Below are 23244 nucleotides of genomic sequence, written 5' to 3'. Positions count from 1 at the left end.
TGAAATGCCATATAGCCAAACGCACGTAGTATGAACTAAGAATTGTTGAAACCGGTGGCAGTAACGAAAATGCTCTGAGTGAGCTGTAATCTATAAAAGTGCAGCTCAGAGAGCATTGGCCCAATCTTTACTCCTTATCACAGAGCTTGCAGTTGCTTTCTCTCAGCACGAATAGCATTTTTTCATCTAGAAAATCCCATTCTAGGCTTCCTCTCTTTATTCACTTGTTACCAAATTAAAATCCTATTAAACTGCACACCTGCAGTGGGTTTATCTGCAGAGCACTGTGCTGTAGCTTTTAATCCAATTCCACACCTCCGTAACATACAATATACTGCAAATCAGGGCGCAGAGAGACGGAGGCTACGCTGTTCGTAGCTCTGTCAGCACAGAGTGAATCAAACACTTTGATTTGTCAAAAAGGGAGAAAAAATAAGGACATAGTTAACTACTTCACTTAAAGGAACGATGAGTGTTCATCTGAGTGGTCTGCATAATCCAGGATACAGAGATCAAGTGAAATCATTAACTAAAATGATCAAAAAATGAGAGTAATATCTTGACCCTCCTTAAATCCAGTGGCAAAACTTCTGCTGATTTTAAAAAAGCCAGGATTTCAGCATGAAAAAGCAGTCCCCATCGGGGGGGGAGAGACAGGCTGAGACTATTTGTTTTGAAAAAGAATAGATGGTCTTATGGCAGGCATATAAAGTGTGAATGATGTATTAAAATGTGGATATGGCCTCCTATCAGACCTTTGCCACCGTATGAGGAAACTCAATGTTTAGCTCCTCTTGTTGGGTTAATTGATGTAAAATAAGGTTGGGTATCTGCAAAATACCTCGGGTTCAGCAGGAAAGAACAGAGAATACTTTCTTTATTCAATGAGGGAGAAACAATGATTTGCAGTCCCTACAGTCAAAACATTGCCATGTTTATTTTCTAATTTTCAGCTCATCCAGGTCATTTTGGAAGAGAGAATTACTAAAACTTCTACCAAGTTGGACCTTCCAGTTGGAAGGGAAGCACTTCTTACTCAAAAAGATGGACAGACATGGGTTTTTTTTTGCTCTGATGAACAGCAAATCTTCAGAGAAAACCAGCCTGACCTGAAAATTCTTTATGCTAGACTATTCTTACTTTTTGATACAACTTTAAGAAATACTGTTTTCACTCTCTTAAATTTAAGATCTTTTTCTGGAAATACTAAATGCAAAACTGTGCTAGCAACGCAGTTATTCTAAGTTGTCATGTGATTTGGTTGTTTGACTTCATTTGAATAAATCTTCAGAAGAAAAAGGTGAAATATTTGTGGTTTGTTTTTATCTATTTGTTGTATTTTTCAGTAAAGCTGAAGGCCTACCTGAAGTCATTGTGGTAAATTTATCTGGAACCTATAGAACAGATGAATGCTGTCAATGCTGCTTTGTGTCTACAATGTGTAATTTAAAATTGGTATTTATTGCATATAGAACTTAGCACTAATTCCTATGTCTTGAAAAATTCCTCCCTTGTTTCCCATTTCTCCAGGATACAAGAGTCAATATCTGACATATAATTCTATTAACTGAAATATAATAGGTTGTATACAATGTTATTGATTTGTTTATGTCAGAAACTAGATTGTTGGAACTTGTTCTATAAGCAAAGTACAAGAAAAGACTCTATAAAGAGAAACCCTGGAATAAATTTGTATTAATAATTAATATAGAGAATGAAATTTATCTCTTTGGTGCATCAGATTGCATAAGGAAATTCCCTGAAACACCAGGGAATTGGGTTTTTAAATATTTCTGAAAAGCTTGTCTGCAGGGAGTTGACTGGGCCTGGTCGTTATTTCAAGAAGGGACACCTGCTTCGTTAGTTTAAGAAGGGACATTTCCTGACCCAGAGAAAAGCATCTGTCAGGAGCTTAGCAAGCTTTCAGCATTTTGGTGTTGGAAATCTACATTTATTTTCCACTTCACCTACATTCTTCTGTCTCAGCTCAAGCACTGAAGTGCCAATGAATATTCAAAAGGGTGTTATTACAGCAGATGTGGACAAGGCCATGTGCTAAAGGAAGAGGTAGTCCTGTATTCGATTTTGCTGATAAGATTAAGAGTTTGGTGTAATTACATACTCTGGGGAAGGATCTTCACAGTCTGAAAAATTCATTTGGGCCTTAAGGCCCATCATACCCATTTTCACCATTCCTTCACGTTTTTTACAGTGAAGATAAAAAACAAAACAGAGGATCTAGCAAAAATATAAGCTAAAAATACTCAATATTTCAGTCCACTTTTATTTATAAAGGTTTATATTCTAGATTAGATATGCAGCATATTCTCATGGAGCAATTAAGCAGAAGTTGTGACAGCAGACCGACCTCGTGATCTGTTCTTCACACCTACGGAACGGAAAAGTCTATTAGATGTATCTGAGAACCTTGTGAAAGGCAAAGGCTCCGGTAAAATTCATTCCTCCCTGTCTCCTATTGAAGCTATACTCCTTAAATAATTTGCATGAATGCAATGAAAGTTTACAAGCATGTATTTTAAAGGATATATGCTTGTATGTATTATTATATACTTATTAATATATATAATAGGTTTGCATTGCCATACTGAAGAAGTCTACCTCCAAGAACAGAAAAGGAGCAGGGATGCAAAACCTTTACTAAATAGGGCTATTGATATAAACTCAAATATACATTCAAATATTTGCCTCATTAAAACCTTGCCTGGGAAACATATAGTTTAACAGCAGCTCCACGTACTCACATGTCAAAACGAATCCCACGAGCACCGCAACTAATGAGGTCTGCCTTCCTAGGACTTGGGGTCTTGCTGTTGCTTGACCCCGGCGTCCAAATGAAGCTTTCCCTGCAACGGGAGCATTCACGTGGGCACGCTCCCTCGTGGATTCTCTCTTTTCTAATAAATGGAGATACTGCACTGCCACCGCCTCCGCCTCGGTGGTTTCGTGTGCCTGGTTTTGCAGTACATCTAGAGAGTTATTTTGTGAAATACCTGCCCGGCTGCACACCTGACCGAGACAGTCCAGCAACCTCGCAAGTCCCCAGCAAATGACACGCAAACACAGGGTAAACCCGCAGTGAGACCCACGTCCCAGGCTCAGCCCTGCGTGGCCGGCGAGCCGAGAGGGGCCGAGTCCCGCCCCAGCTGCGCCCTCTGCCAGCCCACGCCGTGGGTGGCTGTCCCACGGGTGTCACCGGCAGCTGTGGGGAGAGCCCACACCACGGCTACCCTGGGAAGGGGGCGGGAAATGGACGCGTGACGCCCGGCCGAACGGCGGCTGCCGCAAATATTGGGGACCACCGCGGGGGCGGGCGGGGGGACGCCGGGGGCGGGCCGCGGGCCCAGCGGCCGGGGCGGGCGGCGGCCGCAGGAGGGTGCTGCGGGAGCGGCCGGGCGCTGCCGCAGAAGATGTCGGCCGGGCGGTGGCTGCCGCCGTGGTGGTGGCTGCCTGCGCTGCTGTGGGGCGGCGCGGGGGGCTACGTGGTGGTCAGCTCGGTGTCCTGGCCGCTGCCCGAGGCGGGGGCGGCGGCGGACGAGCTGCACAGCTCCTCCACCGAGGAGGCCCTCCCCGCGCTGCTGGAGGAGGCGGGCGGCCTCTGGAAGCAGAGTTATCCGGCCTCGGCTTACCGGGAGGACGCGGCCCTGGGCTCCGGGCCGGCGGCGCGGCGGCCGGGGCAGGGGGCCGCCCCCTCCAGGATGTTCTCCTACCGACGGGAGGCCGGCGGGGCGCCGGGCCGCGCCGGCACCGCCCGCTTCCTCGCCCGCTACAACACCTGGGGCTTCGTGGCTACGCGGGCCGCGCAAGGAAAGGTACGGTGCCCCCCGGAGCCCACGCCCGCGGGCTGCCGCGGTCACGCGTTACCTGCTAACGAGCACCGAACCCCCGCGGCCGCCCGACGCCGTCGCGTTTGGTCCGTTCCGCCCTCAGCAGCGCCGATGTCAGCAGCCACCAAATGCGCGGAGAAAATAGTCAAAACTCCTTCTAGGAAGAGAAATCATGTTTGGAGTACTGGAGGGGAGGCACGCTAAAAAAAACCACACGAGAGAGGCGCAGAAAAAGCAAAATCTTGTAAGCCAGAACCAGAGCTACAACGTTGGTTTTGGAGAGAGGCTTTTTCATTCCTTGCAGCACCCTCCAGCCCGCCCCTGCCCACGCTGCCTGCCCCTGCCCACGCTGCCTGCCCCTGCCCCCGAGGGGTCAGCGGGGCCAGAGCCTTCTCTGCCCCCCCCCCGGGCTCTGGCTGTCACCCGGCGGACAGGAGAGATGGAGGAGGAGGAGGAGGAGGAGGAGAGCCGGCTGGGCTACCACAAAATCTGTCCGTCTCGCAGCGGTCCACCTATACCAGCTTAAAGGATGATTTCTCTGCCAGGAGCATTAAGCAAAATAGCTGGGCTGCACTGGGGAATCGGGGTCATTATTTTTTCCAGCTTTAAAATATTTCCCTTTTTAAAATGAAGGGGTGGAATTAGACACAGCATCCAATACCACTCAGGCAAAAAAAAAAAAAAAAGACAAAAAAAAAGGCTTTAACTTTTCCTTGAAAGTATTCACGGATTAATTAACTTACAATTTGAAAAATAGACAAAGTTAGAAGCACATTTATCTTCAGAAAGCTTGGCTGAGTTAGTGGCAGTTTGTTATTGTGAAATACAAAGTAACAGGTTAAAAAAAGATACCATTAAATAAAAGTATACGCGCACACAAGAGGCCTGTAATTCTACATCAGATTGTCAGAAATCCTATTAAATCATATGATCTGAACTCTTCCGGTTTATGCTCTCACCAGAAACCCTTGGTGGAATTACGGCCATAATATAGTTTGCAGTTAGCTGTCTCTAGTTACAACACAGAAGTAATACAGAAAAATCGGATTCATAATAAAATTTGGAATTGATGAGGGGGGTGTTGCTGCTCTGCATGCTGTTGTGCTGCCTGTGATCGCAATTCTTTTTGAGAATCCACTGTAACATTAACCATGCATGACAGACTGAGCATTTTAGGCAATGGAAACATGTCCTGCAATATTACTGACAGCTACTATTTTTTTTTATTGTAACTCTTAATAATAAACAAGTATTTTTAGTTTCTAAGTTATATAGTTTCATTAAAGCATTCCTTCTAAGGATGCTGACAAGGACCATTTATAAGCAGTGTAAGCATTAAAATTTTAAAGGCATATAAACATTAAAAATCAGAAAGCATGCAATCCAGGTAATAACATCATCCAGGGTTTTCTTATTAACTATTCATACTTAATTTGATTTTGCTGTAAAGGATTTACCAGTTACATTGAATTAATGTATTGACTGGTAATTTTACTATTTAACATCTAACATGAGGAAAGAAATATCTGAAGACATGAAAAAATAGTAATTCATTAAATATCTGTCACTGCGATTTATAATGGGATGAAAAGCATCGTAAGAGTATAAATCATTATGAAGAATATTAATGTGTGTCACTACTAGGCAAGCACATTTTTGCATGCGTTATATCCACTGTGTGTACGCAAGTCAGTGTATGGGAGAAAACTTTTTGAAAACTTGGCTCCCTGGTGTCCCTCCTCTGACATGGGAGGAAGGTTTGCTCTGGCTGGCTTGGTGGTTGGGACCCCCCCACCATAGCTGAGGTTCCTGCCCAGGCAGCTGAGCTGACGTCCAGCTTGACTTTAAACACAACTCCAGCTAAAACACCTTTCCCTCTCTCTTGGCAAACAGATGCAATCACATTGCAAATCAAGGCTGAAAGGAGAGGTAAAATTAGCGTTAAAAGGAGGCTGAATCAAGGCTAAATTAGGCTCTATATCCTTTTTGGGTTTGAGAAAAGGTATCGGCCCTGTTTCAGAGTAAACATTTCTTGATGCTGATGGCGTTGATTGTAATGCACTTAAACATTTTTAATTTGGTAGTTCCTTTAAGCTCAGTGGAAGAGAAAATGTTTTCTATAGTGTCATGGACAGGACTGGAAAGAAGAAATAGAGGAGAGATCTGTTTTCATAGAAGCATGATAGATCTAATTTAGAAGAAGGTCTGTCTCATGATGACAACAGAAAGTGGGAGACTGAGCAATTGGGGGTTGCGTCCCCCCTGCCAGAGCCCTTGAGGGAATCCTCAACCCTGTAAACTCTCTATGTGCAAAGATGTAACCAGTTGCTTATTTGGATTTTGCAGATCCAAGGTATGCCCTATGGGAACTGTTTACTTCTCAGCGATGGTCCCGTCAATAACAGCACTGGAATCCCTTTCTTCTACGTGACGCCGAAGGATAACACTGTGGCAGATCTCCTGAAGAATCCTGTGGCTTCTCTGACCCTGCCAGAGGCAGACGGAAATTTCTGCAGGTAACAGAGGTTTATCCGCCTACTACCACCTTCAGTGGGAGCAGAGTCGTCAGAACAAAATGCTGGGTGCCCGCCTTCAATGTCCTGCATTTATTTTTGGCTCTCACCATCAGCTACAAGCTCCTCCTTAGCTTTATTTTGCAGTAAGTTGCCCCAGTAAAGCATGGTAAAGAAAAGCAGAAGTGTCATTGAAGTATATTGTAGCATCAACAGCTGCAGTGGCTTTCGGCTTGCACATTAACATACCTAAATTTTAATCTCTTCTTGGGGGTGTCAGATAAAATCTAGGTATTCAAGATCCCATTATAGGCCATGGCGATCTAGTTAATAAAGTCCATAGAGTTGCGAAAGCTATCCAAGTCACGGTAAAGCAGACACCCTTGCTCTGCGGAGCAGCTCTGGAGGCCCTGCTGATTGCGTTGACAGGGCTCTAGCTCTCCAGGGTCTGTAAGGGGATCTCAAGCTCTTAGTTCACAATATACACTCAGGACCATGCCACTCAGTCTAATTTCCACCTCTTCAGAGGGTACGACTGAATATGATATCATCACAAATTTTTGGCGCTTTGTGTATCATGAACAGTTGGCAAATGATCCCCCACATAAAGGAAGCCGGGTCTGAGATTTACTGATCTACAGCCGGCCCCAGGTTCGTCTCTCCAGAGATAGCAGTGAGTTGACTTCTTTCTTCCTGATCACGCATACAATGAATAACTCCAGATCACTGAAGCTTTACGTGTGTAAAATGTATGTAAACATGAAGATGATTCAGTTTTCCCCTCCATGCTTGTCTCCTTGAAAAAGATGTATCTCTGCCATATGTTTGTTTACAGTCAAACATGTGGCAAACTTGGCTGGATCACCCTTGTGTGAAGTGTTATTTCCAAAGACCTCTTTACGTGACGAGGTACGTGACACCGAAATTGTGTCAGACAGGAGTCCATTACCAAAGCAGATCTTAACAGATCTTAACAGATATTCCAAGGAGAGAGAGAGAAGAACTGGAAATTACAGGCTGCTTCAGAAAGAAACAGGATTGAAAGTTTTTATCCCAACTTAAGGTCCTTTTTGGGGGAGGAGAGGTTTATTTTAAGAACTGGATCCCAGATTTCCCCAGCTGGGTTTTGCCTTGGGTGTCATCCCACCTCTCAATCCCACTAGCTGAGATCAATACTGGCAAAAGCAGTGGATGGCAAATACAAAGCACGTTTCTGTTGCACGTGTCTGTATTTGCCTCCAGAACATAGTGTCTGTTTTCTTAAGAGTTATATGGTGGCAAAATGAAATGTTTCTTAGTCCTAAGCAGTGCCAGTGATTTCAGGCTGACATCCCATTCCCGAGGAATGGAAATCATAGCTTCCTCATGCAACGTCAAACACCTAATAGGAACCTTCTATCGCAACATTTTTTAAGGTAATTCAGCTTTGAATGCTTGAGAAGGTCAACAGAGTGGTGAAGTTAAGACCACAATGGTTTTGCTTGTTCCTTAAAATTATTTCATTAAATATTTTGAATTAATCATTTCAAATTTAAGTAAATGTATCAGTTATTTCATAACAAGCTAATGGAACTTATTGCTGCTAAGTGTTTTCATTCAATCAAATAATGAGCTGAATATCTACACCAAGTGCTTAAAAATGTATGTTAAGCCCAATGTCCTAGCACCTACCCAATGTCCTAGTTTTAGAGGCTCAAGACTCAGAGCAGCTTCCATCGATGATAACTGTCGGTGTTGAGCACTTCTGAAAACTACACACCCATTTAGGCACTTAAGTGTGGCCTTTCATCCCTGACTTTAAACATCTACTCTTGAAAGTCTTTGCCTTTTATGTTTTAGCAATGTCACCGCCCGATTTACCTGTTTGGAAAGTGCCAATTCACCAACAAAAGAGAAATGCTGCATTATTATAGAAATACGAAATTCATATCCATCACAACCCTTCAAGAATATTTATTTGCTGTCTTTCTATTAAGTAACTATTAATTTCCAAACCAAACCACTACCCTTTTGTTCTGTGTGCCAGAATGTGCTGCTGTTTGACTTGCAGCCAGGCCAACCTGGATTCTGCCACCCGACGCTCTAGTTCGCTCCGCAGCCCGAGACCACGCTCTCTGGCGAGAAGAGCTCTCTGGGCACCGCCAAGGAGCTAAACCTGGATTTCCAAGACAGCTTAGGCCAAACTAATTACCAGTGGCCACATCCCTACTCTCCCTCCCTACCACCAGTCGCGTGGTGTCCCACCGTCCCTCTCTCTCACATCAGCTCTGGGCTTTGCCTGCCCCCGAGTTGAAACATAAATCTGAAAAAAATTAACCCGATGATGAGAATAAGGTTTTCTGCCAGTCCTTCTTTTCTTCCCATGGCCGCTGCTGCTCCCGGCCATGCAGTCCCACCCCCTCCCTTCAGCTGACCATATGGTGGGCCTATTTTAGCTCAGTAACCGAGCAGAAACCTCTTCCCTTTTTTTGCTGGATTAGATTTCTACTGGGTAAGTCACTTGAGTCAGCTCCCCAAGAGCCAGAGGAGTGCAAAGGAGAGGGGAAAGGAGAAGGTGGAGGAAAAGAGGACATCCTCATTTTAGCATGTAACCATACTCTAAATATTGAGCTTACTACTGACTTGAGTACAGAGAGTCAGAGTCTGATCAGTGCTCCTTGCATTATTTATTTTGTTCTTACATTCAGTTTGTTTTTCATTATTTCTGGAGTTCTCATCTGGAACAGATGTTGGCGGGCATTAGTGCACAGAACGAGCGATACGAAGAATGAAAAGCTGGGGCATTTGTTGAGCTGCAGTGTGTGTTTTTGATGATAGCTAGGGAAATGTGGGCAAGCTTTGGGGCTGTCTCACAGCCAGGACGCATGTGGGCATTGGGACTTTAACTTTCTTCTTTCCCTTCCCTCTGTAACCAGGGTCAGAAATGAATTTACATTTTAAACTAGCAACCCGTGAGTGATTTTTACATTTTAAACTAGCAACACCTTAAACTGCAGCCCTGTACGGCATCCTACCGTTACCCCACAGAAAGGGCTTCTGTGGGCAGCACAGGTGAAGAAAACAACAAGCGTGTCCGGGCGCCGCTGCCAGTGCTCGTGGTCGCCTGTCCCCGGCACTGCCTGCAGCGCTGGGTGGTAACACAGCCAGCTTGCTAGCTCTGCCGCGGGCAGCCCCGGCATCCCTTTCGGGGTGCGCCCTACCTGCCGAGATAGCCAGGCTGTGCCGTGCAAACAGCACATAGCATCCTTCGTGCAGAGCTTGATGTGGTGGCTCAGGTTGTGTATGGCAGGTTTCTTCCACTTCTTTACTCACACTCTATGAGAGGAAAGGCCTTTTATTCTGAGAGACCTCAGGTCCTGCTAGTTTTAAAACGGTATCTGTGGGGCTTCCTTCACAAAGGAAAGTGTCATTTATAGATGGTTTTAATACCAGAAGTTCTCTTGGTCAAGGGCATCATTAATTGTTTTGGCTTCAAAATAATTATACAAAATAGCTAAATGAATAATGCTGTACATGAGAAAGTTCATGTCCCCATATGCCAGCAACGTGTTTGTAGCTTGTTTTCATGTTGAATTTTATTAGAATTTCATTCATTATTAACCTACTCTGAGTTGCAAGAGTTAAAATAAATGTGAAAGCTGGTTGATGCCTATAGTCAATGCTCCTGGGAGTATTTGGCACTCTCCTGAAAAATGCTTCTGACCTATTGCACGCAAAAGAAATCTCTGGCCTTTAGAAAGAAAACATAGCTGACATTTCAATAGTCGTCTTGTATATAATGAGTATCAAGTGACTTGTGTGCTTGTACATCAGTTTGATACTAAATTTATTTAGTAGCGAATTTCATTTGTTTTGTTTCAGAACAGACTCAAGTTCCAAACCCTGACAATAAATATTTTCACTCCTGGGGATGTGAGGGATACAGAGTGGCCTTTTTGGTTCTCCAGCCTTAATATTTAATCAGCTGGAGAAAAAATTTGAAAAGCCTAAACTAATAAGAGAAATAACATTTAATAATGAAAGAAAGAGAGCTGCGATGCATCTGAATAGACACTAATTGCAAGACATTGTAATGTTGCAGCTACAATCTGGATTCCTCATCTCTGACCTAGAGATTGCCATTTCCCAGAGGAAGACGGGCTGCGCTTCTCTGAGAAGGCTCTCTGATGGCCAGGCTGCAGAAAGCATTCGTTAGTAACTACACTGCATCCTATCTGAAGGCTGATAAATGGACAATAGAGGCGAGAAAAATTAAATGGTTCAGGGCTATAAATAGACTAAGCTGGCATGTCTATGCCACAGACAAATCTGAAAAGATTGAGTCCCATTCTTTTAGCTTTCAGAGGGAGCAAGACCGAGCCCAACATTAAAGAATAGAGCAGCTATTGTTCTAAATGCCTTTCCCAACACACAGGCTGCTCAGAGGATCTCCCTTTCCAAGTAAGCTCCTGGGCCTGCCTCATTACAGCTGCAGTCTGGAAATCAGGCAATTAATTTTAAACGTGTGTCGCCTCCTTGACATCAGGTTCAGCACATTCATAGGGACCAACTGCAGCTTTCTTGAGGAGCACTTACACGGCTGCCATGAACTGGTTTTCACACAAGGGAAAAAGAAAGAAGAGCAACAAGCTTTGGGGTCAGCCCACTGGTTGGTTTTCCTTTGCTGTTAGTGTGGAAGAACGTGTTTCAAATCCACACTGCAGACTGCGAGTGATTTTGAGGGACTCAGATTCCTCTCCTGGTTTATGACTTGCATCAGGGGTAGCTCCATCAAAGCCATTTTACCCACCATGCTCATCTACTGCTTGAGGTAGCAGATTGGCACGAGCGGGCAGACATCTTCAGTGGATGTAAGGTAGCTCCGTAGGTTTCCTAAACTCTGCATTGAAAAGAAGTGCTGAGCATCTCCAGCGCTTCTGGATACCACCAGGCCACGGGAAGAGGAGAGTAATTTGGCGGGTTAGCGTCTCTGCTGCGTGGTGGATCGGCAGCGGGCATAAACTACCTGCTTCGTTCCTGGGCAATCCTGAGAGACGATAAGCCTGCCGTGGGTAGCAGACACAACTTTTGAGATGTCAGTCGGCCATCCAACATATAACTGCCTCTGGGTTTGTAGAGTTACTGTCTGTTAATACGAGGATGAATATAACAAAGAAATTTGGCACTGCACTTTCACACAAAGAGAAATGACGCACACAGAAGACAAAGGCTGAATCCAGACATCCCTCAGTTTTTGAGATCCACCTTCTGGTTCTGTGGCACAGACACATTTCTAGTTTTGGTATTTATATTGGCCCTTTTTAGTCATATGCAAATAATTATGTCAGTAGCTGTTCCTGAAAAATCTGTATTTAAAAAAATCAGGAAGATACCAAATTAGAAAGTCAAATATGAAACCTACTATCATCATGACCCAATGCGCACAATATAGCTCTAAATTACTATTTTTTTTCCTGTATTCTTAAATAACCAACTTCCCAAAATCCCTTTCTAGTGAAATAGTATGTGTTTCTCTGCCTCTGTTTACAGAAATAGTTGATGCTGTGATTCTTTTTTTTTCCCTGTGAATTGTCTATGGTTAAACTATATAAAAGTTTCCTGTCTGAAACATAGAGTTCAGCTAGAGAAATGAGTTGTTATTGTCAAAGAAGACAGACAAACAGACTGACTTCACTTAACAAATTCTAATTAAAACATTCTAGGAAGGATTATCTTCTAGTAAGAGTGAAATTATTTAAAACACAAAAACAGGTTTTTGAATACGGGCTCCCTTAGATGCAGAATAGCCATTGTACCAATACTCTTCAGCTCCCAAGCCTGTCTTCAGATTCAGAACAGAAGACTGCTCTTCCACAAGCAAAAGCAAAAGTGTCTTTTAACTATCTTTGCTGGCTCTCAAACACGGCTGATGAAGAAATTCTTGTCAAAATCAGAGCAGGGCAGGACAAAAATGCCCAGCCGTATCCAGCTGAAGGCCAGCAACAGCTTTTCAGATTATGAAATTGCTTTCAGCAGAGATTTTGTTTGGCATTCATGCCATGCAGATTAACAGCACCAGTACATTCTTTCTGCTTCAGAGACTCTGGTAGTTAGTGATGAGCAAATGAAATGTATGAGGAGGATAACTTGCTTTTCAAAATTAATCACATTTATGAATCAAAATTATAAGCACTTTACAATAATTCTCTGAGGACATCGCATTTCCTCCCTTCCTTTCCGTAGATTTTAGGGGACAAAAATTCCTATGATGTATTGTATATCGTAGAAAATAACTCTGAGTCTTCACCTCGTGCCCAGTTTGGGGCTAGGCGAACAGGAGCCCTGCGCAGGGTGACAGGCTGCCTACCTTGCGTCCGTGGGAGGTGGCAGGGATGAGCTGTTCCAGCAGCCAGTCCCCACCTCCTAATTGCATGGCTTTGTATGGCTGCTGCCGCCGCTATAGGAAGGTTAGGATGCGTGGAGACAGTCATTGCCCTTATGCCACACATGAGCTGCATGCTCTAAAGTAGAAAAAAGTGTAGGAAAACTGTTCTCTGGGGCTTTCTTCTTGGCTCTGTGGCTCTCCTTTTTCTGCAATAGGAGAAATCTCTTTCCCAACTTCTTTTCTCTTCCATTCTGCTCAAGAAACAGAGGGGTAAAAACAGTGCTTTCTCTGGGGCAGGGAGAACTGCGTTCAGGGGAGATGGGGAGGATTTATGGATCCTGACAGGGAGGATGGAAGGTCCTGTCTCCTCAGGGGGGTGGAGGAGAAGGATGGCAGCTCCTCTGTGGGAAAAAGAGGCTGGGGAAGAAGAAAAAGAGAGATTCCCCTCCATAGACCCCTGCTTCCTCCCCCAGTCCCTGGAGCTTTACTGAACCCTCCCACCTTCCTCCTAACGATTCATTCTCGGGGACACCTGGCTCTCCTTCCCAAGTGCCTCCCAAACTCCTGTTTTGCCTTTGCTGCTGATCTGTGCCAGATCTGTTTCACCTCACTAATGGACTGCAGAGGCTGAGAATGAAGATAATACTCAGGGATACTTTTGGTCAGAAACCAGGAGACAGAGCATCGTCAGTCAAAGCAGAGATCTCAACTGCGAAAGGGAATCCTAACAAAGTCCCGGCATCATCACCTTGTGTGCCAATATAACCGCATCAGCCGGAACTATGGGTTCATCAGATCTGGACTTGGCTAGTTGTGTACAGGAACCTTCTAATTAAAATCCAAGAGATGGCTGGTGTAGTAAACAATTTAATGAGTAGGTGGCACTCTTTACTCTGAACCACTCTTGAACCATGACCCAGAAAGTGCGGAAGTGGTACGCAGTGAAATAAGTGGGACGTGTTCATCAGCAGTGCGCTTCGCGGCATTGCATCGTTGTTGGGAAATGTATTTCACTTGGACACAGACTCCTCCTTAAGCTCAGTAAAGCTGGCACCTTTGTGAGCGAGCTCATGCTCTCATCTCACATGCTTGGAAGAGAGAACTTCCAAGGGGTCAAATGCTGCGTACCTAGTTTGCTTACCGTAAGCAGAGGAACGGAGACAATCAGTTTTTCTCTCTTCACAAATCAGATGAATAATTAAGATAATCTCTCTTAATGCACTGTGTTCTTATAAAAATGCATAAGCTGAATCTTCTTCCATTTTAATCTGGCTTCCCTCAATTTCTGCAACAAGGTGTATGTATTTTACATAAGCATAAAAAAATAAATGTGTTCCCTATTGCTTGGTCTCCTTCCACAGTTCCCTGCTCTCTCTCCCCCTCAGTTCATATTTTATCATAGCCTTCATGAAGTCCTCTACAGGGAGACCGAGGACCTGATTCTGGTAAAGACAGGGCCTGCGAAGCCACCTCGGGTTTCCTCGACAGAGAGGCAGTGTCAGCGGCATGCCGACTCTCCCCCTGGCTCTGCCTCCCCCTCGCCCCCAGTCAGCAGCGCACAAATGTTGTATAAAGCCGCTCCTCCGCACCTACCTGTTCTTCTGCCAACAAAGATAAAAGGAACCCAGGGACTGAGAGCTGAATATGTGTTCATTTATACAGAAGGCAAGAAGTGACTAGAGAATGCATGACTAGACCTCTACAGATGTGAGGGAGGAATATTTTAGTAAATATATCTATTTATCCCTGGTATCCTTTTATTATCTTTAGTAAAAATATGAGCTATATCCCTGGCTGTATCTCTTTACTCCGAGGAAGCAAAGCCTGCATTTACATTAGTTGCACTGGTAACACCACTGAAAAGTTCAAGACCTGTTCTGGAGTTAGCTGTAAGTTTAGTGATTTTTGATAGTTAGAAAGTATAAAAGTAATCACACATTATTAGGGAAATACTATGCCAAAAATGATGCAGCAACAGATTTACTTCAGAATATGAAGGGCTCCTTTGATAAAGAAAATACTACTGGTAAAGTAAGATTAGAATACAAGGTTCCTATTCTGAAACAGAAAACCTATGATAAAAGGCAGCGCTAAAAGCAAAGCCAACAAAGTAATAACACAGCGTACTGAACTCAAATGTATCATTGTCCTGTTCAGCTCTTCCAAAGCTTCATCTAACATAATCTCAACAAATAATTTGTTTGCCTCATTTCCCAGAAAAACAAGCTGACCATCCAGAATATTATTCGAATGTGCAAAATTCAGTTTGAATAACTTTTACTGGGAAGATAGTATCGTGTGTGTCGATCAGTGTAACACCCTGACTCACGAGAACATAGAGAAAACTGCAGACAGAAGAAGGAGCCGGGGAAAAAACCAGAAATAAAACCATTCCAGATATGGATGTACAGTGTGTGGGTTTAGTTGTCAGCCAAATCTGTGGAGAGCAGTTTTTCCTGTGAATCGGGGAAGAGCCACATCTGACACTAGCCCTATCAGGAAAAACCGTCTCAGCAAAGGCAGGCAGGATTCACTGCTTAACCACAGCAATGTCAGGTCTGTTGCCTACTCAAAAATCAATGAGTACGCTTTTAGAATAAAGATGTACTTGCACAAAAAAGATCAAATAATTGTGATTTGAGAAGGTGTCAGACCAAAACCTCTCACTGCTCCTGTTCCTGATCATGCCCAAATCTACCACCTTGATCCACTCTGTGAAATGCAGACATCCTTTAACAATAACCTCTTTCTAATTCCTCTCTGAAAGTAATTAACAACATCTTACTAGGGGCTATACAAGAAAGGCACTTGCAAATACTCCTGCTTTTCCCGGCTCCTCAGTTGTTTTACGATACTGTTAGGCTGCGGAGGAAATGGTTTCATACACAGTTATTAGTTTAAAGCAATCTTCTGAACTGAAATTTTGCTAATGAGAAGTCCCTTCCCTTCCATATTTTTAAAAATCATCTAGTTAAATATATAAAGGTATGTAGAGGGTGTTGATACAGTATTAAGATTAAGCACAAAAGATAACGATAGATCAGGAGATCACTTCAAATGGACTTTAAGACTCTGCTATCCAGGGCCCAGGGTTGGAGGAGCGTGGATCTGCACTGCCCTGGCTGTGGGACATGCAGACCCTCGGCTGACACCCTTTGTCTGTGGGATTCAGCTCCTCTCTCTACATAAACTGTATTTGCCTATATTTATTCGTGTTTTGGTGGCTGAGCTTCTTGTTGGACTACAGATGCTGAATGGCCACACAACATCCAAAGCCTATGCAAAAGAAATGCCAGGAGCTACAGGTGTCCCTGGGGCGTGGAGCTGTGCTGCTTAGGGACAGGACGCTCCCAGGCCACCGTAAGCCAGCTGTGAAACTGCATTTTCAGCATGCCGTGGGAGTTAGCGTGGAGGACCTATAGCGTGCCAAGGTGACCGTGTAGACAAGTTTGTACTCTGAATACACAGATAGAAATAAACCCAGTGCCAGGGTAGGGAATGCAGATTTTCAGGTACTCGGAACACCATTCATTTACTACTTCACAATAAAAAAAAAAAGTACTTGAGAAAATTAGACCATTATTTATTGATGTGAACAGAAAGTTTCAACCTGATCTTTGGCAGCTGCCCTTCCTCCCATGCAGAAAGCGTGGCAGAAGAAAAAGAGTACGAGTGGAGTTTGTCCAGAGGTCGTTAAGCTGGACACCCCCTTCAGACAACTGCTGCTCCAGACTGAACAGGATGCTGAAAAAACATCCCAGAGATGATGTGACTGCAAATGGCTCTTCAGAGCTCAGGCTACAGATGGTGCCAAGTACGTTCTGGGCATAGCTGAGTATCAATCAGCCCGCTATACTTCCTTGCACATCTCTGTTCATGGCCCTATCTATAAAAGCAGATACTTTATCCAGAGAGCTACAGAGTCTTTCACAACCATCTGCAGGGAATCTGCAGGTGTTAAATTAGCTGCAGGAGGATGCCCATATGTTTCCTGCATGCAATAGACACATACTGAGAATTAGAACAAAAAAAATGCCCAACATTGCAGATTGCACGCAGTTAAGGCTAAAGGTCTCAAGCCAAGATCTTTAAGTAATATCACGCACCGATGAGATGTAGTTACTGTGATTTGCTGCTTTGGATTAAAACATAGAGAAGACGAAATGCAGTCTTCATTTCCTAATGTAGTTTTTCGGGCTTATGTTCTTATGTGGGGGGACAGTCCCGTGAGATGCTGAGCAGTCTCAAACTGCTGGCAATGGGACTTGGGGCTGCTCAGCACTTGCCAGGATCAGGCCTTTGCCGTCATTTCATACAACTTTTTTTTGCGACTGGTCAATTTACTTATGATTTATATCCTTGTATTGTATATGTCAGAGTCAGCAATTGCCCCACAGCTACTAATGGGAGTTATTTTTTATTACTGTATAGAAAGAGCCAAAAAGCGACAAGTACTTTCCCTGTCTCAGTCTGAAGGATGAAGGCAGTTGGAGAATTTTTTTTAATAGATCTTACTTGTCTCTTTGGTGTAAAGCATTGAAAAATGGGTAAAAATGAACAAAGACTGAGTTTCTAGGATAGGCACAAGGAAAAGACCTTACATTTTACACACAAATACACGTATGCACGCTTATTTTGTAGGCATAGGCACAGACTAACCATCTCACGAGTTCTCTTCAGAATCCTGAATTAAGGTCTGTACATATGTCTGGGAAAACTGCCATTTTCACATTTTTTACAATCTAAGATATATTAATCCAGTTTTTAAGAGCATAAATTAAGATTAAGCAAATCTCTACAGCAGAGATCTCTTTCAGGTGAGTATTCCTTCAAGAGCCCCCCCCAAACGTTACAGCTGGGTGTAGAAAAGACCTGCAAGACTTGACAAAATACCGCAGCTTTTTGTATGCTGGCAGGAATTCGTATTTCTCCAAAACCCTTAACAAAGAAACCAAGCCATTACACATGAGCATTTTTCTCTGTGCACAGAAAAAATGTAATTGATCCAGAGGATCCAAGGTGCGCCAGGCTGACTCTCACGGGACAGATGGTCACGGTGTCTCCGGAGGAAGTGGAATTTGCCAAGCAAGCAATGTTTTCCAGGTCTGTATGTAACAGGCACGTAGTAGAGTGCAACCCACCGGTTTTGAGACATATATACGGATGTGGCTGTTTGGTGCAGAAAATCTGAGAAGTAACAAGCCTGATCTTTACTTTGGGGCCATGAAGCATGTTGGTTCTTGTGTGGCTTGGAATGACAGGCAGAGCTGTGCAACCTCCTTTTAACTCTTGAGGTAATGAACTATGGCAATGCAATTAGTCAGTGTTGGACTCCGGTAAGGCACGTGGTTTATAATCTGAGGATTATGAAAATATTTCATCTGGCTCCGAGGAGAGATTCCATAAATCCAGGGTGTATTTGTTATCTTTAATGATTCTTCCCCACCTTAGGACAGGTAGTGCTCTTCAGCCACAGCCTCCTGCTCAGAGACGGAGCAGAGCTCTGCTGGCTTTGGGCTCGTGCCTGTTTGCAGGGTGGAACTTACAGGTTTTATTACCTCTCCTGACGTACCACGACAACTGCTACCAAAGCTGTAATACTTACAGAACAGTATCCTTTGAACAGATGCAAGCACAACCCTGACACATACACACACACGCAGGGTGTGCCCCCGTGCCCTCCAGTGGGTCTTCAGAATAACAGGCATGAAAAGCCCAAACCTTAGCTGGGGCACACACCTCCCACACAGGCTGTCAGGGATGTTCCTCCAGGCATACCCTGCCTGCTCAATCAAATACTGCTGGGAAACTGGGATGAGCTGCGATCCAAAATAGCCCAGAGGTGATACTCTCTCTGGCCTGCTGTAAAGAGGTTAGGGTGGGACCCTGTCAGCAGGTGTCCCATCAATAGCAAAAATGGGACCAGGGATAGACAGGGGCTATATTGGCACACAAGCTTTTTTTACAAACTTTGCAGACATCAGACTCCTGCGTGAGCCAGAGTCCACCAGCACCTTGGCAGCAGATGCTCCACTGTCAGGGAGCAAAAGCCAGACCGACACGGTGAGAGCTACCGGGGCTCACCCCATCCAACGCTGGCAGCAGCTGGAGCCACTTCCCAATGCCACAGTCGTGGGTGCTCAAAGGGGCAACTCAGAAAATGGTGGAAACCCCAGCTCTTGCCAAACCAACCATCTCCTCTGCAGGATCCTCTGCAGGGGCAGAAGGGCACTGGGCCAATCCCGTCCCGACTTCCCCCTGTGCTCCTGTGAACGCTGCGGCTGGAGCTGTTGTACCTGCTCCGTGCACCGCTGCTGAGCATCCCACAGCGTCCTCTGCAGATGCGCTCACGGGGGCTTGGGGAGCGTCTGCACTGGACGTCTGCACCCAGTATTGCTGGCGGGGAGAGTCTCTCTGAGCCAGCTGTAAGGGCAGGTCCAAGAAATGAGACAGAAATCGAGGACGAGAAGGCTCTAGCAGGCAACAGCTCAAAGAGGCTGTGCTCTGCCGGCCAGCCAGTTTTACCAGCTCTCCTGCTGTACCACAACTCCTACTAAAGATGTAGTATTTTCAGAACAGTTTCCTTTGAACAGAGACAAGCACAACCCTGACATACGTTCAGACAATCTCCTCTAATTGTTTTTCACTTACTTAGAGACCAAACAACATCTGCCTTCCGCAATGGAGGAAGGTGGCGTTCGCTGGCTGCCTTCGTAGCATTTCTCACCAGGCTGGGATGTGGAAGATCAGAAACCTTACTGCAAGGGAGGACAAAAAAGATGAATGGTAGTGGTTCTCAGATCTCAGGTTTCACTCTGGCTGAGCACACTAGGCTGAATTAAAAAGCAGACTCTGCATATAGTTTGGCACATCTTTTAAATTTTTTTTTCTTTTCTTTGTCCTTCCAGGCACCCGGTGGTAAGAAAGTGGCCTCGCAGCTATGAGTGGTTCTTCATGAAAATGAACATTGAGCACATCTGGCTTCAAAGCTGGTATGGAGAAGTTTCTGCCATTGCAGTGGAAGAGTATTTAAAAGCAGTTCCAAGTAAAGGATGATAGAATGAGCTTTGAGATAGAGATCTTCTGAGTTTCCTTTCCAAACACTTTTAAAATTTCATGCTGGATGGTTACTTTACAGTGACTTTTTTTTTCTTTCCCAAAAGGCTTCAAAATAGCCCTGTCTTTCATGGAACAGAGTGAAAATACACCAACACAGACTTTCAAATTATAAAGGAGAGGTGGATACTAGCCCTACCTTGCAATGTACAAACGTGTTATTTCAAACAGGCAATGCATCATCTTGAATGCTGCTTAAAAATACTTTGTATCTGTTTGTTTTGACTTTTATTGCTGTGCACCCACAGGGAAACTACAGTATGTGCTAAATATAATGTTCTGATTTACAGAAGAAGCAAATTGTCTACTCAGAACCCTCTATGCATTGTGGAGGTATTACTGCTGCTTGGTCTTCCTTGATCTGTAAGTACTCTAAGATAAACTTAATAGCTGCAAATTTAGATATTTAAGTTTTAAAAAAATATTTTGCTAAAGCTGTCCTCATTTGCTAATTTATATTTTCTACATGTGCTTTCCCCTAATTATCTAATTTGATATTTCACTTGGAAATTGAGTAGAAATTATCTCTTTTAGTAGAAAAAATGCAAGCAGCTCAAACAACACAGCTCCAATGTAACTTGTCTCTCACTGACACAAAGCTTGTTAAACACATTAAGGTCCCAAACCAAACCAGCCCCACAAGGATTATCCCAATACAAGTATAAACATTCTCCTAAGAAGAATTTAAGTAAATGTTCTCAGCTAGCCTGTTCCTGTTATGAGACAGGAAAAGTATTTTTAATAGCCTGTAGTCCCAATTTTTTTGCATACCTTCTCCACCACTTTATTTTTAACTCATTTGTGCATCTGATTTTTGTAAACCATCACTAACTCACCTAGGGGTGGAGCCAGTCCCTTAACTCTGTTTCCTCACCAAGTTTTAAAGGGCTTGTTCATGAATTTATTTTTCAAAGAAGCCTAAAGATAGATAGATATTTCGGGCCATGAAAAACTCATTTTCCTACTGTGGAAAGTGCAAACTTTGTTGCAAACACATTGTGAATAGGCAATAATATCAAAAGAGTTCAAAGGTATTTTATTCACCTCCAGGCCTTTCTCTAGATGTCCTGGTAAATTTATTCTGCAGTTCCTAACGGTATCACAGAAAGAAAGGTCCCATGGCTAACCAGCCAAGTCATTACCTAGTTTGCAAATTATACGGCTGTTCTCCCTGTTACATTCAGAAAGAGACACATTGAGATGGGGTTTCTGTGCCTGCGGGGGAGGTCTTCCAGCACCCCTGAGAGGACACCTGAGCTCTGGACACCAGCCTGCACCACAGCTGGGCTGAGGAGGAGCCTGGGTCCCTGGGTGAGTGACCTGAGCTTGTACAGGTTAATCCCCGGGCAGAGCTCAGAGGCAGCTGCATGAGCTATCACCAGCTGGAAGCCAATTAAGTGTAGCTGAGCTTATTTTGGTTCAGGCATGGAGGGAGGGAGTCATGCTTGGAGCAGAGCTGGGCACCATGCTGGTTTAACTACCAGGGGCCACTTAGCTCCGGGAATCACTACCATTCCTGATACTCTGTAAGAATCAAAGACAAATGCGGGGAAAAAACTTTGTTTAGACACTTATAAGCATTTTTTTTCCCTGTCTGATTGCCAGATACTCTGTTAGCAGTGCAGATCTTTTGTGGAGGTAATTACGCAAAAGGAGGAAGTGTCCTGCCTGAATCCATTTCCTTTTTTTTTTCTTGGCAGATAAGCAGCGTTTTCCCTTTTGACTTTCCCCCCGAATCTTGCACTGTGTAGTACTGAAGCAAAACGGCCCATCCTGTACAGATTTATAGAATACCATCAAGTGAAATCCTCCTCGATTCATATCATTTTGCCATGGAGAGCTTTGTCCACTATGGACTTGATACTCAGGATTAAGGCCCGTTAGAATTAATGGTACTTTTAAAACTGAGTTCAACAGGCAGAGCACTAGACCTTGTAAGGGAATGTCCACAGGTCTAACATTTCTGTGCAACTTTAATTACATGTTTCATTATCCCAGTTCACTACTATTCCCAGAAAAAGCTGAACTGCCTATTCTCTCCCCCGTCACTAACACATGGAGATTAAGCAAATCCAGTGTACAAGCTTAATGTTTAAACAAGCTGAAGAAGAGAGGAGGAATTTTAGAAATGCTGCTGTTACTATACTCTCAATTTCACTTACATCCTCAGGCAGCCTGGTAACAGTGACACGGTCCTATGTCCTATCCGTTAACTTATTAACACTCTTGCCTTAAAGCAGTAAGAGATTGTATCAACGATGTTTAGTAGAGCTTTAGCTGTTTAAGTAGCGTGCACTAAGAAAGGTTTTGAATTTACAATACCCTACTTGCTGTAGGCTGTCTCCCTGCACACCTAGATTAATTGGAGTAGCTTCTGTAAATTGTAAATTGACACATTCATCCAGAAGCTTTTCTATATGGACCTGCCGTGAGGCTCTTGACAGAACCTCAAAACATGAAATGGCAATGGCATGTAAAGTGACAGAAGGGGCTTCATGAAGAAATGCTGTCTTAAATCACCTGTTCTCATTTCATGCTTCCTTCTCCCAAGGAATAGCTACCATAAAAGTCCTTGGAAGTCTGTAGAAATTCATCAAAAATATGACCTGCAAGTTTTGAAGGGAATTTTCTGGAGAAAAAAAAGGGGAGGAGATGGTAGTTTGCTTAATTGGGCTTTACGTTATTGATTATATACTAGTTCCAGTTTTTGTTTAACCTGACAAATGTCTCAAATGAGATTGGTCATCACATGGTAAGTGATGTTTTTAAAGCTTTTAACCCAGAGTATTATTGAGATATCATAATAAAATCATAGTTCCTTGAGACTGTAAAGAGTCTGATCTTGCTTCAGTTCAAGTCAATAGTAAAAATCCTATTTATTTGTTGTGCTTTAATTATTAGATCAAATAAGCATTTTTATAAAAGGTCTTGAAAAGCCCTTATGAATTTATTAAGCATTTCAACTAGCTGATGTGTAATTTATTTCCACGTGTTCTGTATCTTACTTATTTCTGTAGCTTCCCCCAAAAAGCTTGTTGTGCAATGTGTATTATTTAAAACTTTAACTGTAGTTTTGCAATATTTAAGAGATGCATTTAGTCATGTCTGTATACTTGCTGAAAAAAGGAAGACAAAGTTCTAAACGTGGGTTCTCACTTCTTGCTAATTTGTGCAAACACAATGCATGTACAGGATTTAAGCACAGCTAGTTTGAACTGCTGTTCTTATTTAACCAAAGAATGTTCAGTTTCTGATGAAATTTTCATCACTTCGGTGGATGAAATGCAACCTATCTCGTTTCTGGATGTGTATTGCAATTTGCAATGTATTTTGATTTCTAAAGATACTGAATGTTGTTAACAAAATGCCCATCGAGAAGAAATGCAAATAAAACAAATTTCAAAGT

The 23244-nt window shown here is 43.6% G+C and overlaps 2 protein-coding genes and 1 long non-coding RNA gene across 3 annotated transcripts in view; 2 read left to right on the top strand and 1 right to left on the bottom strand.

The window, feature by feature from the left end:
* Positions 1-1289, top strand: part of RFX8 (regulatory factor X8) — a 21861-nt gene extending 20572 nt beyond the window's left edge. The window contains exon 12 of the mRNA XM_075135965.1: positions 954-1289. The gene's annotated coding sequence lies outside the window, so the exon portion shown is untranslated. The remainder of the gene's footprint in view (positions 1-953) is intronic.
* Positions 1-4172, bottom strand: part of LOC142074967 (uncharacterized) — a 22088-nt gene extending 17916 nt beyond the window's left edge. The window contains exon 1 of the long non-coding RNA XR_012670761.1: positions 3883-4172. This is a non-coding gene — a long non-coding RNA (uncharacterized LOC142074967). The remainder of the gene's footprint in view (positions 1-3882) is intronic.
* Positions 3429-23244, top strand: CREG2 (cellular repressor of E1A stimulated genes 2). Its single transcript, XM_075135968.1, has 4 exons — positions 3429-3830; positions 6192-6361; positions 17712-17825; positions 19631-23244. Exons 1-4 carry the CDS (start codon positions 3429-3431, stop codon positions 19776-19778), a joined length of 834 nt encoding a protein of 277 aa, XP_074992069.1. The 3' UTR covers positions 19779-23244.

This window comes from Calonectris borealis, chromosome 1 (genome assembly GCF_964195595.1).
Source record: "Calonectris borealis chromosome 1, bCalBor7.hap1.2, whole genome shotgun sequence".
NCBI lineage: Eukaryota > Metazoa > Chordata > Aves > Procellariiformes > Procellariidae > Calonectris > Calonectris borealis.
Note: the sequence above shows the minus strand (reverse complement) of the source record. Positions and strands in the feature narration are given on the sequence as shown.

Bases quoted from the DNA above. Each gene is read 5' to 3' on its own strand.
- CREG2 (XM_075135968.1), top strand. From the start codon at position 3,429: ATGTCGGCCGGGCGGTGGCTGCCGCCGTGGTGGTGGCTGCCTGCGCTG. The intron at 3,831-6,191 runs GTACGGTGCCCC...TGGATTTTGCAG, and splicing joins CGCGGGCCGCGCAAGGAAAG to ATCCAAGGTATGCCCTATGG. The intron at 17,826-19,630 runs GTCTGTATGTAA...TTGTCCTTCCAG, and splicing joins AAGCAAGCAATGTTTTCCAG to GCACCCGGTGGTAAGAAAGT.